Source organism: Mesoplodon densirostris, chromosome 16 (genome assembly GCF_025265405.1).
Source record: "Mesoplodon densirostris isolate mMesDen1 chromosome 16, mMesDen1 primary haplotype, whole genome shotgun sequence".
NCBI lineage: Eukaryota > Metazoa > Chordata > Mammalia > Artiodactyla > Ziphiidae > Mesoplodon > Mesoplodon densirostris.
This window is the reverse complement of record NC_082676.1, coordinates 30693861-30718614: the sequence shown is the minus strand read 5'-3', so window position 1 is coordinate 30718614 and position 24754 is coordinate 30693861. Positions and strand designations below refer to the sequence as shown.

The window sequence follows — 24754 nt, the reverse complement described above, 5'->3', positions numbered from 1 at the left end:
AATCCAGAGTCCACTGTGACCGCAAAGGAGGGGGACCTCCTCTCCTCCTGCCACCTTCCCATTTACTCACAGGTAGAAAAGAAACCACTGAAAACCAACAACCAAGGAAAATTCAAGCAAAGAATGCAAAACCAGTTTTAAAATTCATGTCAATTCTATATTATGGTTATGGTCAGTTATGGGAGAAAGGAGATAGAGGACAAAGAAAGACAAAGTCACAAACCATACAATGACACGCAAGGTTGGGGGGGAGAAAATGAAAAACAACATAGGCAAAGGCAGAATCTCTGTAATAACATTCTCATTGGTGGCATTAAAAACATGGTCACTGAAGATATTTTAAATCTACACTGCACTCTGAAGGTCAGAGCCTTGGCCAATTCGCCTATCAATTATCCCATTTGCCCCCACATCCACCCTCAAATGACCCAGCCTCCAGGCCTTACACACAGTGTTCACTGAATGAAAACAAAATCAAGGGCCCACTGGCACTCCCCCTACTATCCAGACTCCTGTTATCAAGTGTGCAGCTCAGGACACATCAAAAGGCATTTGGGGAGAGCAGACTCTGCTGTCAACCATCTCTGACTAACCCTGAAGCCTGAAAAACACTGCTTTGGACCAGAGTTCCTCATATTTCTAAATAGTAAAATTGCCAAGAAACAAATGAGGGGGATAAGAAAAATTATGTGGTAGATAAGATTGGAAACAATTTTATAACATGAAATGACATTAATTTTTTAAATTATTTTTCAATCACATTGTCCAAGACAATGATATTGTTCCTCACTGGTAATTCCTTCCTGTGCTTATTACAGCTTTACTATTTTTTCATACTAAAAGAACAACAAAATGCTATGCTGTTAGTGCTTCTGATTCTCATCAACTCATCTGAATTGGGCAAAAAGTAAACTATACAACAATCTCTAGATGGCAACTCCTATCACTAACTGATATTTAATCTTAACTTGACTCAAGAAAATTCAAGTTCCATTAGAGATAGAAATGATTCCACCACTTGGTATTGGTATTTTTAACAATCAGATTACCATAAATTGTATATAAGCTAAAAAATGCATACTGTGAGAAAATCCTGCTCAAATTTGTACGCTCCACCTCCAGTGGCACAAAAGACAGTGTGGAGACTCGAGAAGTTTTTATCTCTGCCCATTTGAATAAAAGCAGGCATGTCATGAGTGGGAAAGCGTATAAAGTGCAGATTGCCTTTGCGTCCACACAGAGTCAGATCCTTCAGCTCCAGGTGCACGTCCCGAATACCCGCGGACCCATAAGCCACATTGGAGGTCAGGTACTTTCGAATGCTTTTAAGACTTTCCACTTCTTCCTCTTCTTCTTCAGCAGTGATGTCTTTGGGTTCAAAATAAACCAGCTTGACCAGGGTCCCACCAATATCCAAGCCAAACCAAGGAAAAACTAAATGGGGAAGGAAAAAAAAGTCAGAACAGCTTTTTTTCTGAAAACTAAATTTACACTTATTAGATTAACAATTTATTTCATACCTTGAGGTTTCCAAGAACTATATACACAAAAAGGTTTTTGGAAGAAGAAATACGATTCTGTCTAATCTAGAAACAAATCTTAAAAAAAAGAATTGCAAAGATCAAGAAGAAAAATATCACAATGCTAAGCCAATACAACCCTCTTAGACAAGCCCAAACTGCACTGAGAAATATTAAAAAACAGCAAAATGACACCCATTAACCTCAACTCTGGAAAAAAAGATTGAAAATGAAAATCTTCATCTTTGCCCTTGCCTTAAAGAAACACTGAGACTTTTCAGAGCTTTGGTTTAGTACTCAAACTAGGGCTAGAGGAAATTCCCAACCCTACGTAACATATAAGCTCCAGTGGTCAATTTCTCTCAAACCCTGATATCAATCAATCCATCAGGTTTCAATGGCCATCAGTGGAACAGGTGTTTCAAAGTTAATACCCGTTCCCCAAAAATCCATCCCAAAAAATCCATCCCAGGACTTCCCTGGTGGTCCAGTGGTTAAGACTCCTGCGCTTTCAATGCAGGGGACACAGATTTGATCCCTGGTCGGGGAGCTAGGATCCCACATACTACGTGAAGGAGCTAAAAAAAAAAAAAAAAGAATCCATCCCAAAAAATGGCTTAAGGAGACTGGATCAAGATAAACTGCATTAGCTATACATGCCTTCTCCTCCCACCTTAAATCCTAGAAATGACTAAAGATATAAACTTACTGATTTTCTAAAATAATTCTGAGAAACAAGAAGTGATACCATCAGCAGAATGAGGTTGATAGAGGCAGTAACTGTCCAGAACCCTGAAAAGAGAAATGCTATAAAAATTGGGAGCAGCTATGAAGGTGCGGGGAGCAGATGGGTGCTCCATCCAAGCTGTCGATGGGGTAGCTGCCATGGGGAAACAGAAGCAGGCTCTGGTGCAGTCATAGTGATATGGTGGGGAAATACACTTGGCACAACTGGACAGGCCAGCCACTCCCCTCCCCCTCCTCCAAAGAGTCAAAGTCTTCACTGGGCACAGGCACTTGAGCCCAAACATCAATAGGTATCCACGTAGCTGCTGTTACCCAGAAGAAGTGGGGAGCCCCCACATCTGGCCCATCTCTCCCCTACAATCCATCCTGACAGACTGGTAAACAGACACTGCACCCACTGACAGGAGAAAGCAGTCCTTAAACCAGAGACGATCACTTTACAAACCAAAATCACCAAAAGGGAAAAATCAACACCACAAAACCAAGAAGCTAACATCTAAAGAAAGAGTTGCAGGAACAAAGAAGAGGCTTTAAAAGAATCATAAATATCCTCCAAAGTAAAATGAGATTTCATCCATGAAAAATGAATAAGCTATTGTAAATCAACTATACTTCAATAAAAAAATTAATTTTAAAAATGAATAAGCCACCATAAAGAAAAACTAGAAATTAAGAAATGATTGCCAGCTGTGGTTGTGGCTGTTAAGAATCTACACATGTGACAAAATTATATAGAACTAAATACACACATACAAAAGAGCTTATGTAAAACTGGTTAAATCTAAATAAGGTCTGTGAACTGTATCAATGTTAATTTCCTAGTTGGGGGTTGTGGGAGAAGCTTTAAAAACCAAAAAGAGCGGGGCAGAGGGCGGGGCGCAGGGCAGGGGGACACACCAATATACTTCACATAGGTGACTCTCAAAAACAGGCTGAGTGAAAAAAGCTTGGCACAAAAGGCTACATACTATGAGTCCATTATATGAAACTCTAGAAAATGCAAGCTAATTATTTCTGTATCTGATAGCAGATCACTGGCTGGGGGAGTGAGAGAGGGAAGGACTATACAGGGGCAGGAGAAAACTTTCTGTAATAACCCAAATCTTAATTGTTGGGGGCAAGAGGGGAGCTTCATGGGTGTATATATCTGTCAAAATGTATGGAACTATACACTTTAAATGGATATATTTTATTGTATGTAAATTATGTCCAATAAAGACACTTTTATAATAGAAAAAAAGGAGAAATATTTATTTCCAAAATAAAGCTCTACAATACATTTAATAACAAAATGGGCACAGAAAAAACAAATGGAAAACAAAACTAAGAAACTCTCCCAAAATGCCTCTTGAGTATGAAAGAAAGGTAGATATATAGAACACAGAACCAGAAAGTCCAACATCTGTGTTATACGAGTTCTAGAAATTTTCTGGCGAGATAGGGGAAGACAGGAATCATTGGCTTGAAATAAAATTAATAAGTGTAGAAAAGGGAGATGTATAGTCACATCCTATTTAAATTTCAGGAAATCCCTAAAAACTCCCAAAGGAAAAAAGTGAATTCCTACGAAGATACATAAATCACATTAAGGTAAAATTAGACTTTTCGTCAGTAACACAGATGCTAGAAGACAACAGCGCACTGGCAAAGTTATAAGGAAAACAATTCGAAACTCATATCCAGCCAAATCAGCTTTCAAATGGGAGTGCAAGAGAAAGACATTTCTACACATGAAAGAGCTCAACATTTACTATTCAAAGACCTTCTCTGAAATAATTAGTAGATGCACTCCAATATAATTTTTTAAAGCACCCAAGAAGATATGAGCTATATAAACAATGATAAGCACAGGAAGCAATACATGCTGACTTTTAGGAAAATAAGCAATCTGCAACTAAAATACTTACATGATTTCAACATAGGAAGTCGAAGAGGGAAGAGAAAGGAGAGGGAAGTCAAAGCAAGCAGCAGCTCTGTCTCGTTGGGGAACGGAAGGTAAAGATTCTGATTATTTCTAAACAAGAATAAAGAAGTGATGATTTAAATGCGTTAAAAATTTACAGGTTGGGGTTCCCTGGTGGCGCAATAGTTAAGAATCCACCTGCCAATGCAGGGGACACAGGTTCGAGCCCTGGTCCAGGAAGATCCCACATGCTGCGAAGCAACTAAGCCCGTGCGCCACAACTACTAAGCTTGCACTCTAGAGCCTGCAAGCCACAACTACTGAGCCCGTGTGCCACAACTACTGAAGCCCGCGTGCCTAGTGCACATGCTGTGCAACAAGAGAAGCCACTCCAATGAGAAGGCCGCGCACCACAATGAAGAGTAGCCCCCGCTCACTGCCACTAGAGAAAGCCCGTGCAGCTACGAAGACCCAGCACAGCCAAAAATAAATGTAAATAAATTAATTTTTAAAAAAATTTACAGGCAACTCCAAAAAAAGAGAAAATGAACATATGACCTTCAAACAACTAGGGGAAAAAATCAGTTCAAAAACAAAGAGGAGGGCTTCCCTGGTGGCGCAGTGGTTGAGAGTCCGCCTGCCGATGCAGGGGACACGGGTTCGTGCCCCGGTCCGGAGGGATCCCACATGCCGCGGAGCGGCTGGGCCCGTGAGCCATGGCCGCTGAGCCTGCGCGTCCGGAGCCTGTGCTCTGCGGCGGGAGAGGCCACAACAGTGAGAGGCCCGTGTAAAAAAAAAAAAAAAAAACGAAGAGGAAAAAAAGTACAGTAAATACAAAACAAAAAAGGACAGGAATGAATGCAAACATATCAGTAATCACAGACACGTCAAATTTCTCTTCCAGATTGAAGAGAAAATTCAGATATATGCTTATATAAAAAGATACATCTAAAATAAGATAATACAAGTAGACTGAAGGTAAATAAACGGTAAAACACCCACAGTAGAGTCCCATCATAAAGAGGAGTTGGATTCTTTAAGATGAAAACGGCATTCAGTCACAATGAATAAATCAAGATCTTAAGCACCTCACTGGAGACTGAAAGAACGGTTGACTTACATTTAGGAAACATGATATAGTAAAAGTCAAACCTTATGTTTCAAGACCAATACTGCATTAATCAAGGGCTCACATTATAAGAGGTGCCCCTCCAAACAGTGATCTACCGTCCCTGAGCTCGCTCGCAATTACTGGGTTGGCCAAAAAGTTCATTCAGGTTTCTGTAACATCCTACAAAAACCCGAACGAACTTTTTGGCCAATCCAATATATATTCAATGACTAAATCGGTGAGTAGTCACTGTCACCATGCTTTGCCACATTTATATAGTTGAATTTGGGTAAGCAAAACAAATGCCTGGACAATGTTACTCCACTCTATTAAGCAAATGTTAACAGAAAGCAAATACAATACTAGCAGACTGAAAAGATTTCAAACAAAAAGCATTATAAGAGGACAAAAAGAAATGATGTCATGTGCATATAAAACTATAATTGATATGATCCTGACATATGCTTCAAAAAATATTAAAAACAAGGAGAAACTGACAAATCTACAAATCAGCAGAACCTCAAATTCCAAAGAACAAAACCAAACCACATTCACTTTCCACAATACCTCTAAATAAGAAATTAATCCAACAGACACAAGGAAATAAATCTATCCACCTGGAAATCTTCAAACTCATTTCTATTAACTCCGAAACTGAAGATGAAATCAAAACAATTTATTTTTGAATGAATGACAATGAGAACACTATATAGCAAAAGGAATAGGATGTCTACCCAAGGTGGGACTCAAAGGGAAACTTCTAGCCTTAAATGTTTATCAAATGTATTCAAAAAGAAGGAAGCCTGAATAAAAGGGAATGTCACATACAATTTGAAATGCTACAAAAATAAAACAGACCCAAAATAAGCAGAAGGAAGTTATTAAAGATGAAAGCAAGATGTAAATGAAATTAGAAAAACATCATCATGAACAAAGCCACAACAAGATGATCAGTAAAATCAAGCTTTGAAAAAGCCATTAAAACAGACAAATTTCTGGTAAGTGTATCTAAGAAAAAGAAAGAAGATATAACTTTTCTTAAAAAAAAAAAAAAGATCAAAGAAGATGAACTTACACAACCAGAAACTACAAATAAGCCAATTTACAACTTTGTAACAGTGAATTTAAAACGTACACTAAACAGAGGATTAGCTAGAAAAGAATAAAAAAGTGGCTCAAAATGAGGTAAAAAACACAAATCAAAAGCACTGAAAATTTTTAAAAAGAGGTCAAAGATCTACCACCCAAACAACAACAAAAAAGCACCAGGCCCTAACGGTTTCCAGGCAAACCATTAAGAGCTTCTAGGGCACAAAAAAATCTAGAAAGATTCCCAAGTCATTCTAACTTCATATCAAAACTAGAAAAGAATTGTCTCACAAAACAAATGCAAAAATATTAAATTATTAAACAACAGAATCCAGTTGTGCAATAAAAGTAATATACCATGGCCAACAGGGATTCTTTGGAACACAAGGATGGTTTTCACATTAAAACTCCAATTAAGGAGGATTGCTTACATTAGTACATTGAAGGAGAAAAACCATGATTATCTCAATACACTCCAAAAAACAAAAATTAAGAGAATCAATTAAGCCAACAAAATAAAAAAAATTTTTAACTGGACACACCAAAAAATAATACAAATATCAATAGCTTTTCCTATGTTATAAGCAAAATCCAGCAAGAAAATGATGTGAAAAAAAAGTCATACATAACAAAAACCATAAAATATTTATAAATAAATCTAATACTAAACATCTATGATTGCTATTAAAATGGTGTACTGAAAGACATAACAGTGGGAAGATATATCATGTTCCAGGAAGGAAAACTAAATACTATTAAAGTGTCAATTCTCCCCCAAATTAATCTAACTAACAATGTCAATGCAATTCTAAAGAGAACACTGTGGCTGACTCCCCAACAGCCATTCCACCTCAGTCTGAAAGAGATCCCTGATTTTTTTTTTTTTTTTTTTTTAACACCAACAGAAACTCCATTTCCAGTGATGAGGGACTAACTCAACCTGGCATGAGTCATGAAGTCTGGCCCTGACTGGAAGAATAAAAAGTTTCTTCACTAATGAAATCAACAGTGCTGGATATGACTGAAGTAAGGAGATTCAATTCCTATTTTCCTACTAACAGCACCATTCTTTTAACCATCAACTTTAAGATGATGCCAACCTCGTGGAGAGCAAAGAAGAGACACAGCCCTCTACCAACAAATATATCCCATCAACAGGATTGGAATCTGAAGTTTTGGACATATCTAAGACCAAGGGAAGGCTGTAATGCTTAAAACAAATTAAGCCTTACTCCCCTTTCCATAGATTAAAAAGTTGAAACAGGGCTTCCCTGGTGGCACAGTGGTTGAGTCCGCTTGCCGATGCAGGGGACGCGGGTTCGTGCCCCGGTCTGGGAAGATCCCACATGCCGCGGAGCGGCTGGGCCCGTGAGCCATGGCCGCTAAGCCTGCGCGTCCGGAGCCTGTGCCCCGCAACGGGAGAGGCCACAGCAGTGAGAGGCCCGCGTAAAAAAAAGAATGAAAGAAAAAGAAACTTAAGTGCAAAAGAGCCCAAGGTCACTCACAGTCAAGAAAAGGCAGAAGTGGGACTCAAACTCAGATTTCCTAAGTCCTTTTAAAAGTATCTTTTAACCAGTATCTATACAAACCTAACAGCACAAAACATATTCTTGGGTTAAATTTTTTTTAAGTAAAAGTAGTTTAATAAAATTCACATACCTTAAATAAATAAAGAGGACCAACAATATATAAGGAAAAGTAAGGAGCCTAAGGCTGAAAGAGTAAATAGCCTATTATATCCTTTAGTAGCTTCTGGATTTTTTAGTTATACTACTAATCAAACATTTACATATCCAAGAACTGAGAGACAATGAAAGACATGGGAGGTCCATTAGATGCATGCTCTCTGATAATATCTCAGGCCATACAATTCTGTTATTTCTAAACATTCAGCCTGTCAAAGGGGGTTTAGATTCCTAACAATAACTGAGAGACTGCCCCATATACTATGACATGATGACTACTAGAATAAGCCTTCAATTCTTATTCAAAACACTATATGTGGCACTTCCCTGGTGGCGCAATGCTTAAGAATCCGCCCCCCAATAGAGGAGACACAGGTTCGAGCCCTGGTCTGGGAAGATCCCACATGCCGCGGAGCAACTAAGCCTGTGCACCACAACTACTGAGCCTGCGCTCTTACCCCGCGTGCCACAACTACTGAAGCCCGTACTCAGCAACAAAAGAAGCCACCGCAATGAGAAGGCCATGCACCACAACGAAGAGTAGCCCCCGCTCGCCGCAACTAGAGAAAGCCTGCACACAGCAACAAAGACCCAATGCAGCCAAAAATAAATAAATTTTAAAAAAAAGAAAAAACCCACTATGTGTTTCTGGCAGGAAAAGTCATGGAAAGTCAAGGAACTTTTGCTATGCCCTCACATTCCTCATATCTCACTAATAGAAGGCCTATTTTATCACTTCTGATTAGTGAGTCTTTCCATTAATTTTCACAGATATTTTAGTCTATTTTAGGCCTTCAGCATATTTCCTGATATATTTCCTCTAAGGTGCTCCACCTAGACAATGTACACTTGACTTAGGACACATTTCTAGAAAGAATTTAAACTTTCCCTCACAGATTTATGTAAAATCATCAATAGCACACTGTCTCATAATAGGTCTCAACAACTGAAATACTTTCCAATGAGAAATATATGGTTTATAAAAGTGTACTCAATTTTCCAACATTACGAATTATATCTTTACACCAGACCACATGTGGTTAAAATACTGCAAACCCAAATACCTAGACTGGTCTAGGCAGCGATCTTTGGCCTCATATTAAAAGACAAACCTTGGGACTTCCCTGGTGGTCCAGTGGTTAAGACTCTGAGCTCCCAGTGCAGAGGGTCCGGGTTCAATCCCTGGTCAGGAAACTAGATCCCGCATGCCGCAACTAAAAAGTCCACATGCCGCAACTAAAAAGATCCTGCTCGCACGTGACACCAAAGATCCCGTGTGCTGCAACTAAGAAAGACCCAGTGCAGCCAAATAAATAAATAAATACTTTTTGAAAGACGGACCTCAATAAATATTCCCAAAATATTTAACTCAGGGACCAGATACTTATAAAATACTACCTACTATAAAACCAGCAGACTCAATAATAAATTTTACATTCAAGAAATATAAACAGGGCTTCCCTGGTGTCGCAGTGGTTAAGGATCCGCCTGCCAATGCAGGGGACACAAGTTTGAGCCCTGGTCCGGGAAGATCCCACATGCCGCGGAGCAACTAAGCCCGTGTGCTACAACTACTGAGCCCGCGTGCCACAACTACTGAAGCCCGCGCGCCTAATGCCCGTGTTCCACAACAAGAAAAACCACCACGATGAGAACCCCACGCACCGCAACGAAAGAGTAGCCCCTGCTCGCCGCAACTAGAGAAAGTCCGCGCACAACAAAGACCGAACACAGCCATAAATAAATAAATAAATTTTATTTTTTAAGAAAAGAAATATAAACATACAAAACTTGATAGGCTACTAAAAACTGCAAGATAGCTTTCACTTTCAGAAAGCAAACTTTAAGCCATTATAAAGGGTTTTCATATCCTAGTCCACCTTGCTGACAAAAATTGAAAAAGAATATTAACTGAGAAAGAACAGTGCCTGAATATAAAGATACCCCAAATTATGAACCTGAAAAGCGCTCCCAAGGTTATAAATTTAAGCCCAAGGAACCTCACTGCTCTTTTAAATAACCAGACAAAATAGCTATTCTGCTATATCACTGCCTGATAAGGTACTCTCAAACAACCTACAGCCTATTATCTTCGTCCTTATCTCTCCTTTTAACATGTGTTTAAGCAAAATATTTTTAATAATATACATCCCCCTTGCTAATGGTCTCCTCAGATATACAGAGGGCAGTGATGCCAACACTCAAGAGTCATACTATCTAAGGACACAATTCATACATGGGCCCCTAAAATAACATACTTAATTTTACAAGCTGCATAATAATATTATTTTTAGGTTATGCTTAATGCTTTATATTCGTTATTCATCAAAGAAGAGGAGCCGTGTTTACTTTTATTTCATTTAGGTTTAAAGTTGATAAAACAATAGGCTAAAAAGCACCCTCTCCTATTCTGTCCCTCAAAAATGGGCTACAAAGCAATAGAAATCTAACTTTTTTCCCCCGAGCTCCCAGTGGGCGGCCCTTCCTAATTCCCTAACTGAAGATGAAACACTGAACCTGATAAAAGGCAACCTCCCAGCACCAGTTCCATTCTGGCAACACTGATGCTCCCCCAAATACCAAGGAAAAGCTAACTATTTTCTAGATTAGTATTATCAAGCTACAAACAAAAGCTTTATTTTCTAGACTAATGGAAGTTAAGGAAATTCCATGATTGGCATGAGTCCAAAATCAGCATGTCCCCAAGCTTTCCCTGGAGTGCTAAAACATGCTCGGTAGTCACCTTCAAAGATCCAGCTCATCCCCTGGCACTGCCATGAAGTACTGTGATCCCAGAGTTCCCACACCTCCTGCATATCTGGGGCCCTAGATTAAAATGTATGTTCGCATGTTACATGCATGTAATGTTCTCTTGTTACGTTTGTCAAAACTGTACATTTTACTGTATGTAATTATGCCTCAATAAAATTTTAAAAATTAAAACACATTTTTAGACCCCTCTGCAGATCTGAGGGTTTTTTTTTTTTAAGCTTCTAAGTGATTCCACGTGAGAACCACTACTGAACTACATCGCATGCACCTTCCAAGATGTGGAAAGTCAAGAAACACTGGGTCTGAAGTCAGACACCTAGAATCAAAACACAGCTCTATTACTAATTCACTATATGCCCTTGGACAAAGAGAAAATTTCACTGAGCCTGTTGCCTAATCTGGAAGCTGGGGATAACAAATACCCACCTCAGAGGATAACTGCAAGACTTAAGTGTTGGCACAGTGTCTAACATGAACACGTAAGCATCATCGTTACCATCATTTTAAACCAATTTTTATTTGGTATTTCTCTCAGACCTATGAGACATACTCCAGCTAATCTAAAACTTTTGAAGAACTTCTTAGACACACATGCCTAGCCTCATCCCTAATGACTATGATGTGTTAAGTCTGAGGTGGGGACAGGTTTGGGAATCACACTGCTCTAGGGAACATGTGTGGCAGAACATGACTATAAGCAGGGCCCACAATTCCTAAGATAAACTGAACAGCTCCTTCAAGTTTCCAATGACAACTAGGCTCCTACCTTAAGATAAGTAGTGTAATGGTATCAGAATGAGGTTTTCTAACAAAAGAAAGGTGGCACCAACCCAACTCTCCTAATAAAAAATACAAAGATTTAATCTTTATTGAATTCCCTCAAAGTTAAGACCAAAGTATATTCTTTGGTCAATACACAATCAATACACTGCCTCTCCATCTAACAGGTGTACCCCTGGACAGTACAGAAAGAACAAATGGAAAGAAAACAATACCTTGTTTATTTCTTTAGTTCTCATTATCTGAGAGATGGGTTTTCATGACTTTTGTAAGGACTAATGAGTTTATTAAAGCTCTTAGAAGAGTACATGAAAAAAAAATTTTAAGAGTGCCTGACTGGTGGCAAACACCAAAATCACAATACTTAGAATCTTCATGGCCAGTGGTCACAAAGAGCTGGCTACATGGCTGTGATTCTTTTTTGCTGAATCTCTGGAATTTACATCCATCTCTAATGAGGCAGTACAAAACCACGAAGGAACTGATGTTTTGCATCGCTTAAAAATCAGGTGCTTCTCAAAACAGGTACCAGGCTCTAAAAACGGTGTAGGTTGAGAGCACATCATCTCTTTTCCAATTCTCTTTCAAGAACATAGGAAAAGACAAAACAATTAAGAACTCTCAAACTTTTCATAGCAAAATAGGGGTGCGTTTAATATTTAATCATCCAAATCATAAAAAAGTAAAGCAACTGGGTTGTTGGGCTGAGGTACAAGACTATCCAATAAAGACCTCACACCTGGGGGGGTGGGGGGGTGTGATGAATTGGGCGATTGGGATTGACATGTATACACTGATGTGTATAAAATTGATGACTAATAAGGACCTGCTGTATAAAAAAATAAATAAAGTAAAAAATAATGATAATTTTTTAAAAAACGACCTCACATTCATCCTGCCACTTTCTCACTCTCATAATCTACATTTAAAACAAGCTGATTTCCTGAAATAGGAATCTGGCAACGGGCAACGACAAGAAAAAAAATATATAGCCACATGTAAAATGTTATTATATCGTAAAACTCATATCAGAGTATCAAGACAGTGGATACTTTCAAGAGTTGCAATGGCTGTTTGAAGGAGGACCCGAACTGAAGACCTGTAAAGAGAAGAAAATATCTGGACTAGATCACAATGCAGAAAAAAAAAAAACCTGATAATAAAACGGAAAAACCGATTCTCTGGGAAGAGCATGTGCAACCGCCAAGGCGAGAAGTCGTTTTCCCTCAAAAGAGAAAGGCTTAATGCCCAGAGTGCTACGGTACTGAATCGTGAGTATCAGCAAAGAGATGGAAAGAAAATAGAGGTGATATCTGGGTGAGACAAGACCCGAGTTCTCATGGGAAGAAAAGCAGACAAAGCTTAGTATACAGAACACGGAATCCAGTTTTAGGCTTGCAGCAACTCAACCGTTTTCCTTGAGCCCAAAATCTCCAGGTAAAAAGGATGTAACGTCTTGCAGCTCTCTGGAAATCCACGGAAGACAGACACTGGGGATTCAAACGACTTGAGGGGGGAGGGGAGGTGGTGAAAATGGGTCAAAGGAAGCCTTCCCCAGGAAAAAAATAATGCGATTCTCGGCCGAAGAATGCACAAGGAACTAAGAACCAGGAGAGAGAAAAGGTCCTGGGTACGGACGCTACACTCGGACAACCGAGAAGCAGAAGCGCGAGGCCGGACGGGGCCGAACCCGCAGCCCCCGCGTTGGGGGACCCGAGGCCTCCAGCCAGGTGTCAGCCCAGCACCAACCTGGGACCACCGAGCGGGGGCACTGTCTCCGCGCGGGAAAAACGGCGACCGGGCCGGAAGGGGGCAGGGCGAAACGCGAGGGCGCCCCGCCGGGCACTTACGCGGCCGCTTCTTCCTGAGGCTTTCGACGCGCTGACGGGAGGCCGACGTAGCGCCGCTGTAAGAGCCGGGCCGGTCCCGCCTTACGCCCTCCGCCGAAGCCGAGGCCCCGACGGCGGGAGCCGACGCACTGTTCGCCCGGCGCCGCAGTGGCTCCCGCCGCCGCCCATCGGGGCCGCCGGACGCCGGCTCCCGGACCGACGAGGCGGGGGTGGCGGCGACCCCCCAGTGGCGCTCCATGGGCGCGCCGAGCCGGCCCGCTCCCATCCGCAGCAGGAACCGCTGCCGACCGAGCTAGCCCCCCAAGGCCAGTGCCCTCGTCGCCTCCTCCGCGGCAATCCAGCCAGAGCAGAAGAACACCCTCGGCAGGCCGCCTCTTCCGTTGCGCCAACGCGCAGCAAGCCAATCCAAGCAAGCTAGGGGCGGCCCGAAGGCCTCGTGTCCAATCGGGTGCCTGATTCGAGGCGGATCGACCGCGCCTCCGTCCAGTGAAAGGCTCGGGGCGGGGCGGAGGACGGCAAGGGAGGGGATCCGGGCTGGGCAGAGGAGAAGGCGGTGTTGCTGAGCGGAGAGTGATGGCGGCGCCGCCCAATGGACGCGTTGGTGGAGGGGTCCGCGCCCCCTTCCACCGGGGTGCACAGGTAGGCGCTCCAGGCCCCAGAACTCTCCCGGGAGCCGCCTCGCGCCCCCGAGCCCCGCCCTGCTGCTGCGTCCCGTCGTCTCCCGGCTTGCGCCCTTCTCCAGCCCAGCGGTGTGCCGCAGGGTCTGGTCGCCAGTCGTTGGCAAACAGAGGGGCTTGAACCGCGGCTGAATTTAGCCTTTGTCCCTCGACCTGATTCCACTGCTGCCGTCAAGGCCACCAGTCCTCCGCGCTCTGTTTGACCGCCACCCGCTTCCCCAGCACTGCCACTGGCGTGTTTAGGCTAAGCCCCCTTCATTCCTCCTGTGTTAGAGAGATGTTCCCAGTACCAAAACTAATGAGAGGACTGGGGTTGGTCTCCATGGCAACTGGAAGAAAGAGGTGGGTTATAAATCCTTTGCCACCCCCCTGTGGTGAAGGAGGGGGGTGTGGGAGCCGGGAAGTAGGGTTGGCTCTTGGAAGGAGAGTCTGGACCCCCTTTCTTTGTGGTGCAGTGGAGGACACAGAAGGATTTGGTGGCCGCCTCGGGGCCTGGGTTGTTGGGGATTTTGTCTTGATTGGTTTTTTGTTTTTTAAATCATTGTTTTTTTGTTTTTTAAATCATTTTATCACCTTCTTTTTGGGGGTGAGAACATGGTCACCTCCAGCCCTGAGATACTGACCAAAGGTCCATCCAAGTGTCTCTTCTCCCATAGGTTGCCCATGCCTGGAATGATCCATGGCTCTGTACTCCCAAGGCACTCCCTCATTCTGTCAAGTTGAACGGGATTGTGGGTTTATCTTGCTAGCAAATTATTTCATAAGTGCCTCCCCTGAGAGACTGTAATGCCCCTTATGTTCTTCATCTTTCCTGTAATGACTGCTAGTAGCAGGCTGAACAAGAAATATGAGCTTCTCTCTTGCTTATTGAATAGAATTGCCATGCTCACTCAAAACTAGCTCCCTGGGACTTCCCTGGTGGCACAGTGGTTAGGAATCCACCTGCCAATGCAGGGCACACAGGTTCGATGCCTGGTCTGGGAAGATGCCACATGTCACGGAGCAACTCAGCCTGTGCGCCACAACTACTGAGCCTGCGCTCTAGAGCCCACAAGCCACAACTAGTTAAACCCACACACCTAGAGCCCATGCTCCGCAACAAGAGAAGCCACCGCACTGAGAAGCCCGCGCACTGCAACGAAGAGTAGCCCCCTCTCAGCACAACTAGAGAAAGCCCGCGCGCAGGAACGAAGACCCAACACAGCCAAAGATAAATATAAATAAATAAATAAATAAATTTTTTAATTGCTCCCCTCACTGTAGGATTAACTCTGGAAACCCTATTTCCTAACTCTGGAAGTTCCGTCTCCTGAAGGAAGCCACCCCAGAAGGATCCTACAAAAACCAAGAAAATGTATAGCTACTCTTCTAAATCTCAGTGCCCAGCATTGCCTACGTTTCTGCCTCCCCCAACAAAAAAAAAAACGGTTCTCCTTGACCTGAGGAAACTTCCATCCAGGTCTGTGAGCTGCAATAGATCATCCTGAAGAATCAAGAATCATCATCAGGGCTTCCCTGGTGGCACAGTGGTTGGGAGTCCGCCTGCCGATGCAGGGGACACGGGTTCGTGCCCCGGTCCGGGAGGATCCCACATGCCGCGGAGCGGCTGGGCCCGTGAGCCACGGCTGCTGAGCCTGCGCGTACGGAGCCTGTGCTCCGCAACGGGAGAGGCCACAGCGGTGAGAGGCCCGCGTACCACAAAAAAAAAAAAAAAAAAAAATCATCATTACCTGAGACTGCCTAGACAAATCCCAACATCAAAACAACACTTGAAGTGTGTGTAGCTTTTCTTTCTTTACTGTGTATAGTGTCTTTTCTCTTTTTTTAATTAATTTATTTATCTATTTACTTACTTACTTTTGGCTGCATTGGGTCTTCGTTGCTGCACGCGGACTTTCTCTAGTTGCGGCAAGCGGGGTCTACTCTTCATCGCAGTGTGTGGGCTTCTCATTGCAGTGGCTTCTCTAGTTGCGGAGCACAGGCTCTAGGTGCGCGGGCTTCAGGAGTTGTGGCTCGCAGGGTCTAGAGCACAGGCTCAGTAGTTGTGGCACACGGGCTTAGTTGCTCCACGGCATATGGGATCTTCCCAGACCGGGCCTCGAACCCGTGTCCCCTGCATTGGCAGGCGGATTCTTAACAATTGCACCACCAGGGAAGCCCAGAAAATAAATTTTTAAAGAGAAAAATGTATCATGGATTTATACTAATTTCCATTCATTTTTAAGGTTACAGTTTTTACTTAGCTTCTTTTATCTTAACCTGAAAATCTAAGGACTTCACAACATTCACTACTTATTTGCTTTATCATTAAGTGTATAGATAATAGTTTCAGAATAAAAATATCAATATTACCAATGATGTGATTATTATACACTGTTTAAGATTTTTCTGCAGTTCTTTTTGTCCTTAGGATGTGTTGCACTAGGGATGAAAAATCAAATTGTGCTTTAAAGTCATTTGAAATAATTTCCTTCTGTGTAATTCAGCCAACAACTCAATACAGAATTGAGTCCATTTTTTTTCCATTTTGATTCAATTTTTAGAGATTTAAATTTTTTCTTGCTTTCTCTAATGAAAGAAGCTACCATGTTGTGTGCTGCCCTATGGAGCAACCCATGTGGCAAGGGACTGAAGGCAGCCTCTGGCCAACAGCCAACAAGGAAGTGCAGCCCGCAGAGCAACAATTCAATGAGGAACCGGGACTTCCCTGGTTGTGCAGTGGTTAAGACTCTGCACTCCCAATGCAGGGGGCCCAGGTTCAATCCCTGGTCAGGGAACTAGATCCCACATGCCACAACGAAGAGCCCGCATGCTGCCCTAAAGATCCCGCATGCGGCAATGAAGATCCCACGTGCCGCAACTAAGACCTGGCAAAGCCAAATAAATTAAAAAAAAAAAAATCAGGAACTAAATCCTGCAAGTACTATGTGAATGAGCTTGGAAATGAATCCTCCCCAAACTGCAGCCCTGGCCAGCAACTTGATTGCAGCCTTGTGAGAGACCCTGAGCCAGAGGACGCAGCAAACCTGCACCTGAAATCTTAACCCACAGAAACTGAGATACTAAATGTGTTGTTTTAAGCTATTAAGTTTTGGAATAATTTCTCATGCAGCATTAGTTAATGGATACACCTCCATAGCGTCTGTGTTATATATACTCTTAACTGTTGGATGACTGCAGGGAAAGTAGAATGCTGATTAATCAGTTAATGATGAGGTCAACTGATGAGATCAGTTGACCAATGATCTTGAGTAGAATTGTGTGGGGCTCTGGCTTTGCCCTGTTCTCCATTTCATTAGTGATTTGATGGCTCATCCTGCACATGGTGGGGAAAAATCCAGAACCAGAGGGTCCTCAACCAACTGAAACAATGACCAAATTGTTTGGATTGTTGCATGAACTAAATTCAATTCAACAAAGACCCATTAAGCTTGGCAACAATAGTTTGTGGAGCAATACAGGGAGCTGTAGAGAAGGCCCTGCACCCCACTGCTATGAAATGGACCTCAGAGAGCACCCCCAGCCCCAGGCCAAGGATGGGATTAAGTCAGGGCTATCAAATGGCACAGAAGTACATAGAGAGAGGCAAGGAATGATGTTTATCAACCCCTCTAAAAAGGAAACAGGATTGCAAGGGATTAAAGGACATTATCAATTGTTGCTCTTTCTCTTTAGTCAAAAAAGTCTCCTTAAAAATGCAGTGACTAGGGCTTCCCTGGTGGCGCAGTGGTTGAGAGTCCACCTGCTGATGCAGGGGACATGGGTTCATGCCCCGGTCTGGGAAGATCCCACATGCCGCGGAGCGGCTGGGCCCGTGAGCCATGGCGGCTGAGCCTGCGCGTCCGGAGCCCGTGCTCTGCAACGGGAGAGGCCACAACAGTGAGAGGCCCGCGTACCACAAAAAAAAAAAAAAAAAAAAAAAAAAAAATTTAAAAATGCAGTGACTCAATGAGTCAGCACCTGCTTTTAACAAGATCCCCAAGAGGATTTGTATCTCTACTGAAGTTTGAGACACTCTGGACTATATAACTCTGTATAGTTTGGACTTTTTTTTTAATTTCACTTTTTTATTGAAATATACTTGATTTACAATGTTGTGTTCATTTCTGCTGTACAGCAAAGTGACTCAGTTATACATACATTCTTTTTTATATTCTTTTCCATTATGGTTTATCCCAGGATATTGAATATAGTTCCCTGTGCTATACAGTAGGACCGTGTTGCTTATCCATTCTATATGTAATAGTTTGCATCTACTAACCCCAAACTCCCAGTCCACCCCTCTGCCACCTGCCCTCCCCGTTGGCAACCACAAGTCTATTCTCTTGAGTCTGTTTCATATATAGGTTCATTTGTGCCCTATTTTAAATTCAACATGTAAGTGATATCATATGGTATTTGTTCTCCTTCTGACTTACTTCACTTAGTATGATAATCTCTAGTTGTGGTATTTTATTTATTCTTTTTTAAAATTTACTTATTATTATTATTTATTTTTTTTTTTTTTTTTGGCCTCACTGCAGCTTGTGGGATCTCAGTTCCCTAACCAGGGACTGAACCCAGGCCATGGCAGTGAAAGCCTGGGATCCTAACCACTTGACCACCTGGGAACTCCTGGTGACATTTTAACTCTTTACAGCAAGCACGTATTCGTGTATTACCTGTGTAATTAAAAGATGATTTAAAGAGACTAGATTATAAGGAAGGTGAAAATTCTGAGGGGAGACTGACCCCCTGCACTGGGTGGGAAGGAAGGAGTCCACTGAGCCAGGGCAGAAGGTGACATGTGGGGAACTGAGGAGCTTGTCCCTGAGTAGAGACTCCTGAAAGTGAAGGTGGGAGGAAAAAGGGGGAGGGGTCCTGCACAAGCCCCCCAGATTCAAAGTTCTTTTACATTCACTGCAGGAGCCTCACTTCAAGCAGATATCTGGCCAGGGTAGATCCTCAGAACTGTGGGCTGAATAAAAGAAACGTTAAAGGATCTTAAGTTCTAGAAGTAATAATAGCAGAATTACTGGAAACGTGAGTCCATGGGCTCACAATTCTAAGGACATCGTCCTGATAGCAAGTAGTGAAAAAAGCAATTCTTTCAGCAGTTACCACAGTTTCTCTCTTTCCCGATTCCTTTGGACAGGCCTCCTGCAAGAAGCTGATTTCCAGCTGCATGTGATAATGAAAGGATTTTTCTTCTTATGTTAAATACAAGCAAACTGATCAAATAGGAGACAGCATCTGACTGCTAGGAAATCAACGATTCAGACAGTATGGCAGTGGCACTTGGGGATGGGGAAGGACAGAGGAGGGGAGGAAGCTGGTACAGCCAGTCCGTGCCAAGGACACTCAAGGGCTGATGGGACTGAGCTCTGGAGGAGGAAGGATTTGACATCACCTGGTCCAGCCTCATGGTTTATGGGTCCAGGAAGGAAAGGGACGCCAGGAGCTGGCTGTGGACCCAGGACTAGAACCCAGGGCTACTTCCCTTCTTCATCTTTCTCACCGTTCCCATTTTCTCTCCCCACCTCCACCTTTCTGGCTGCTGCCCACCCCGTCCCCCCACATCCCTTCTGTCTTTGAAGTACCCTTTTCAGCATGTATATTTTACTTCAATAAAAAGCTGTGGGGTTGAGGGGGTATTTTTCTTATATTGCTGTTTTTATAGAAACAGCATTGAGTAAGTAGAAGGAAGATATTCAGTGTAAGTTGTTTGTGTGGTTTTTTTTAATTACTTTTGGCTGTATTGAGTCTTCTTTGCTGCACGCAGCCTTTCTCTAGTTGCGGCGAGTGGGGACTACTCTTTGTTGCAGTGCGTGGGCTTCTCGTTGCAGTGGCTTCTCGTTGCGGAGCACAGGCTCGGCGCACAGGCTTCAGTAGCTGTGGCGTGTGGGCTTCCGTAGTTGTGGCTTGCGGGCTCTAGAGCGCAGGCTCAGTAGTTGTGGCACATGGGCTTAGTTGCTCCCCGGCATGTGGGATCTTCCCGGACTAGGGCTCAAACCCATGTCCCCTGCATTGGCAGGTGGATTCTTAACCACTGCGCCACCAGGGAAGGCCCCAGTGTAAGTTTTTTAAATGCAGGCAGGAAGGTGAGAATTTACTCTGAAGAATTTGAGGTAAGCCATGAGAATTTAGGAAGGCGAATAAGTGGGAGGGATCTATTCAAAAAAGCTTCCAAAAGGAGCTGGGCTTTAAGCCAGGCCTTAAAGAAAAAAACTTTAGTGTGTGCAGTAGCTAAGCCATGACTTGCAGCAGAGCCCTCTAGCCATTGGCCTTATCCTTACAGGCAGCACCACTGACCCCAGGGAGGGATAAGGAGCTGGATGAAGCATGCATGTGCCCACTCCCATCCATTCCGGCATGGGATGGAGACCCCTCTCAGAGCCCATATCCTTCCCTCTGAGAGACTGAATATACAAAAGGACAGTGGCCAGACCATATATGACAATAAAACTCTCTGCAGTAACCAGCCTGGAAAGCCAAACCACAGCCTCTGCAGCAGTCATCCAGAATGATCAGGTCTTGGTTAATGTGTGCCAGCTTCTTCCCAATCCCCAACCACCTCTTCCCTCTCTTCCATCTCGGGACCAACCAGAGAAAGCCAAATATGTTCCCCAACCAATCACATAAGGTGCCCCTCTTCTAGTTAGCCAGCATCCAGTGTCCCAGGCAAATAACCTCCAATCACAGCACATCTGAAGCCTTCCCTTTCTTTTATTCACCACAGTGTTTTCCCAGTCCCTGCCTGCCTTTGATACCCTCCCGGCCAAATGCAAGTGACAGACAAGCTCAGAATGAACAGCCTATGTTTGTTCTCATTTGGGTGGCCTTGGTTTATCTCCATATCTCTAAAGCAATTCTGGACACAAACTGAACGTACTCATGAAACCAACACCCAAATCAAAGGTAACCATGCCGACTTTCAATGCCATAGATCAATTTTGCTTATTTCTGTACTTTTTGTATGAATAGAATCACCCAGTCAACACTTTTGTGTGTGTACTGACTTTTTTTTTTTTTTTTTTTGCGGTACGCAGACCTCTCACTGTTGTGGCCTCTCCCGTTGCAGAGTACAGGCTCCGGACGCGCAGGCTCAGCGGCCATGGCTCACGGGCCCAGCCGCTCCGCGGCATGTAGGATCTTCCCGAACTGGGGCACGAACCCGTGTCCCCTGCATCGGCAGGCGGACTCTTAACCACTGCGCCACCAGGGAAGCCCTGTACTGACTTCTTTTTCTCAACATCATGTCTGTGCGATATATCCACATTGAGTGTAGCAGTATTTTCATTTGTATTCATTGTTGTGCACTAGTATTCTACTGTATGACTTTACCCCAACTTTTATATATATATATATATATATCTATATCTCCATTCTGTCCATTCTACTGTGGATAGACCTTTGGGTTGATGCCAGTTTGGGGCTATTTTGAACAGTGCACTTAGAAATATTCTTGCACATATCTTGGTATACATGAGCTCTTGTTTCTGTCATGTACATACCCAGGAGTGGAATTGCTGGGTCATAGGTTATGCATGTGTTCAACTTTAGTAGATACTGCCTATTTTCCAACAGGGTTTTACTAACTTACATTACCCCTAAAGTTTGAGAGTTCAGTTGCTGTATATTTCCATCAACATTTGATCTTGTCAGACACTTTCATTTTAGCCATTCTGATAGGTGTCTTTGTAAATTTATACTTAATATTTTTCTTGTTCCCTAGAGGCTCTAAGTTTTACTGTTTTCCTGGATTTCATTGTTATAATTGTTAATAGTACATGACTGATCAAAACAACACTTTTCTCTCCTCCCCCCCACCCCTGCCCTTGCTTTTAGACACTCCTTTAGACTACTCACAATTATATTGGAGACAGTGAGTGATAGAAGGGGGCACTTAAGGTGGGCTCTTTGCGTTATTATTGTGTCTCTCCAAGGCCTGTCCCCATACTCTGCACTCAGTAGGAGCAAAATAAATATCTGTTGTATAAGTACATGAAAAAAATGACATGAAAGCCTATATGTCTCCACCATACTTTGTGAGTCATTCCCGACCACTGGAGGGTATGCAGGTGTCTTACTCATTTTAGGCCTTAGACCTGGCACAGGGGAATCCTTTAACAAACAATATCTGCTAAACCAAACTGACCTCCAGCTGCCTCACCTCATGCAGCCTCAGGCCATTGAGCCTGGGCACATACAAGATGATTATATTCATATTGTCACAACATCCCTGAGACTATATTAATTATATATTGCACATCATTACACTATTATAGCAGGTGGCAGATCTTGGCACACCGGGCAGAGATGTGATGGTGTGAAATCTCACTTTAAATGGGGTCCCAGGCTCCAGACACCTGATCAGCTGTGGGTCATGGGCATGGAGAACATCCAACTCTGGGGCCCACAGGCCAGAGTCTTCCCTTGCATTGTCCCCTCTGGTCCTTCGTCCCTCCCAGTCTTGCAGATCAGCTGTAAATTGGGTCATACTTGTATCCGTTTCATAGGGTCATTGTGAGGATTAAACAAGTTAATATATGTAAGGCACCTAGCCCAGCACCTGGTATGCAACAAGGTATGGGGTAAGTGGTAGCACTTTTTATTATTGCTGTTATTAACAGCAGCAGCAGCAGGGATGAGGAACGCTGAGTGACCATGCCCTGCACCAAGTGTGGACTTCATGGCCCTGGGCTACATGGAAAAGAGCAGAAAGGGGAGCATGTGATTTTTATCCATAAAGAGTTATCACTTCCAGCACAGACTAGCCCAGGGACCCTGAACACTACTCTCCCTGAAAATGGGGGCGGAGGTGTTCCTTGGCCATCAGCTTCACGATAGTGCATTGGTAGAAAGCAAGGGACCTCAAGGCTTGAATGACTCCATTTCTAGGAGACTCCTATAAGAGCAGGACACATGCTGTGAAGTTTGAATCTGGCCAAGAATGGGAATTTCTGCCTGCTGGAAGGGCTTTGTCAGAGCCTAAAGGAGGCCCCTCGTGCAATGGGGCAAACTGCCACTGGACACACCTGTCAGTCATCACCTCTCTGGGACAGAAGCAGTAGCTAGATACTTCCAAGGAGCTTGTCAGTGAAGGAACCTCCTCTGGGTGTCTCCTCCTAAGACAGGGAACCAGTGCTACTCACGCTTTGAACTGGTTCAAGAGGGATGTCACCCACTGAGGCCAAGAAACCAAGAGGGGAATGCCTTGGAAGAAAAAAGAGGGCCTTTGCCACAGAATCCTCCTGTCCCAAGTCTTTCCCTTGACTTTCTGAACTCTTCACTTTCTGACTTACAAAAAGAACCTGTACAGAAAAGGGGGAATCAGGCAGGGATGAACAAGACTATCCATGAGTCCATAATTATTGAAGGTGTGTAATGGGCACGTGGAGGGGAAAGGTAATTATTCTAGTTTCTGTACTTCTGTGTGTGCTTAAAAGCTTTCCATTAAAAAAAAAAGTTTCTTAAAAGAAGCTATGAATAATCCGTGGCCTGAAAGAGTAAAGGGCATCTTGCTGATCTTTGACTAGAAATTCCCCCAAATCAATTAAATCTGAGCACATCCAACCAGGGAAACAAGGTGAGAGTGTGGTATTAGTCTGGCTTCAGTGGGTCATCAAGCAGAATCAGCAGGTGTTTCCCAGGGAAAGAGAAGCAGTGATAGCTCTTGGGCTTTGAAGGAAATGTTTCAACAGGAGAGAGAAAAGATGGAGAGGGCTTTATATGCAGGTACCTTGGCTACTGCTGAGTCTGCCCTTAAGCGCTTAGGATGGCACTGAGCCCTCTGGCCCCACCCCGGCCTTTACCCTGAGGTGAAGGGTGCTTCCCCATCTCTCTTATCAACTACCCCAAGCCCTCTCCTGGCCACAGGCCAATTCCCAATCCTGCTTGAAGTGGCATTTTATTGACAACAGCCAAAATAGGAATGCTCTTCAATGCAGGCCAAGTCAGGGCTTCTGAGCAGCATAATTTGAAAAGTGCCAAGATGGTCCCTAAATGTTTCCTACACACCTTACCCAAAGGTATCTCCCACATGGCTGTTCACTGTGCTTGAAATTCTACCATTTAAGTAGCATTCTTTGGGTCTACAAACTGCTTTCTTGAGATACTTTTTTCCAAAGCTACCTTGGGAGGGTAACACATTAAAACCAGTACCTGTTCATGAACTGTTCACTGACCTGGGTATCTGGGAGGGAGGAAGGAGCACAGAGGGTTAAGAGCAAGGGTGATGGGGCGTGGTTGCAGACGGCTTGGGTGGGGACCACTCCTGGCTTCAGGGTACAGGTGGTTGCATTTGGAGAGAGGGTTGAAGAGAAGCTCAGAGGTAGAAGTAGAGGTCATTAGGTTGCTGAAGTCCCCAAGGGCAGCGTAAAGAAAGGCTGTAGCAGCCAGAGCAGGGTGCAGGACCCTGCAGACTGACAGTTTGGGAGTGGGCCACAGTGAGCCCTACCCCTTATGTCTCCACAGGGCTCTAGTTCCCATCCCTTGCAGAGCCAGAAATGAAGGTAGCTCCCGAGGCTCCTGTCCCTGGCCCTTGTCCAGCAATGGCTGCTGGGAAAGAACCCACAGGGATATCCCTCAATCTATCTGTCTGCTGGGAGGCACCCTAGCCCCCACCCTGCAGTTGCCCCA

General features: G+C 43.6%; 1 protein-coding gene and 1 long non-coding RNA gene across 4 annotated transcripts in view; one reads left to right on the top strand and one right to left on the bottom strand.

Moving 5' to 3' along the window:
- Nucleotides 1–13809, bottom strand: part of PANK2 (pantothenate kinase 2) — a 29813-nt gene extending 16004 nt beyond the window's left edge. The window contains exons 1-2 of one of the 3 annotated variants that reach the window (XM_060079137.1): nucleotides 13458–13809; nucleotides 1082–1434 (exon numbers count right to left, since the gene is read on the bottom strand). In XM_060079137.1, coding sequence (XP_059935120.1) covers nucleotides 1082–1434; nucleotides 13458–13722 — 618 coding nt within the window. In that variant the 5' untranslated portion in view covers nucleotides 13723–13809. Of the gene's footprint in view, nucleotides 1–1081; nucleotides 1435–2229; nucleotides 2245–13457 lie in introns of those variants that run through there. The other 2 variants (XM_060079138.1, XM_060079139.1) reach the window with 2 other exon arrangements.
- Nucleotides 13657–23606, top strand: LOC132476880 (uncharacterized). Its single transcript, XR_009530174.1, has 3 exons — nucleotides 13657–14096; nucleotides 20853–21031; nucleotides 21163–23606. It is a non-coding gene; the product is annotated as an uncharacterized LOC132476880 (long non-coding RNA).
- The last annotated feature ends 1148 nt before the right edge of the window (nucleotides 23607–24754 follow it).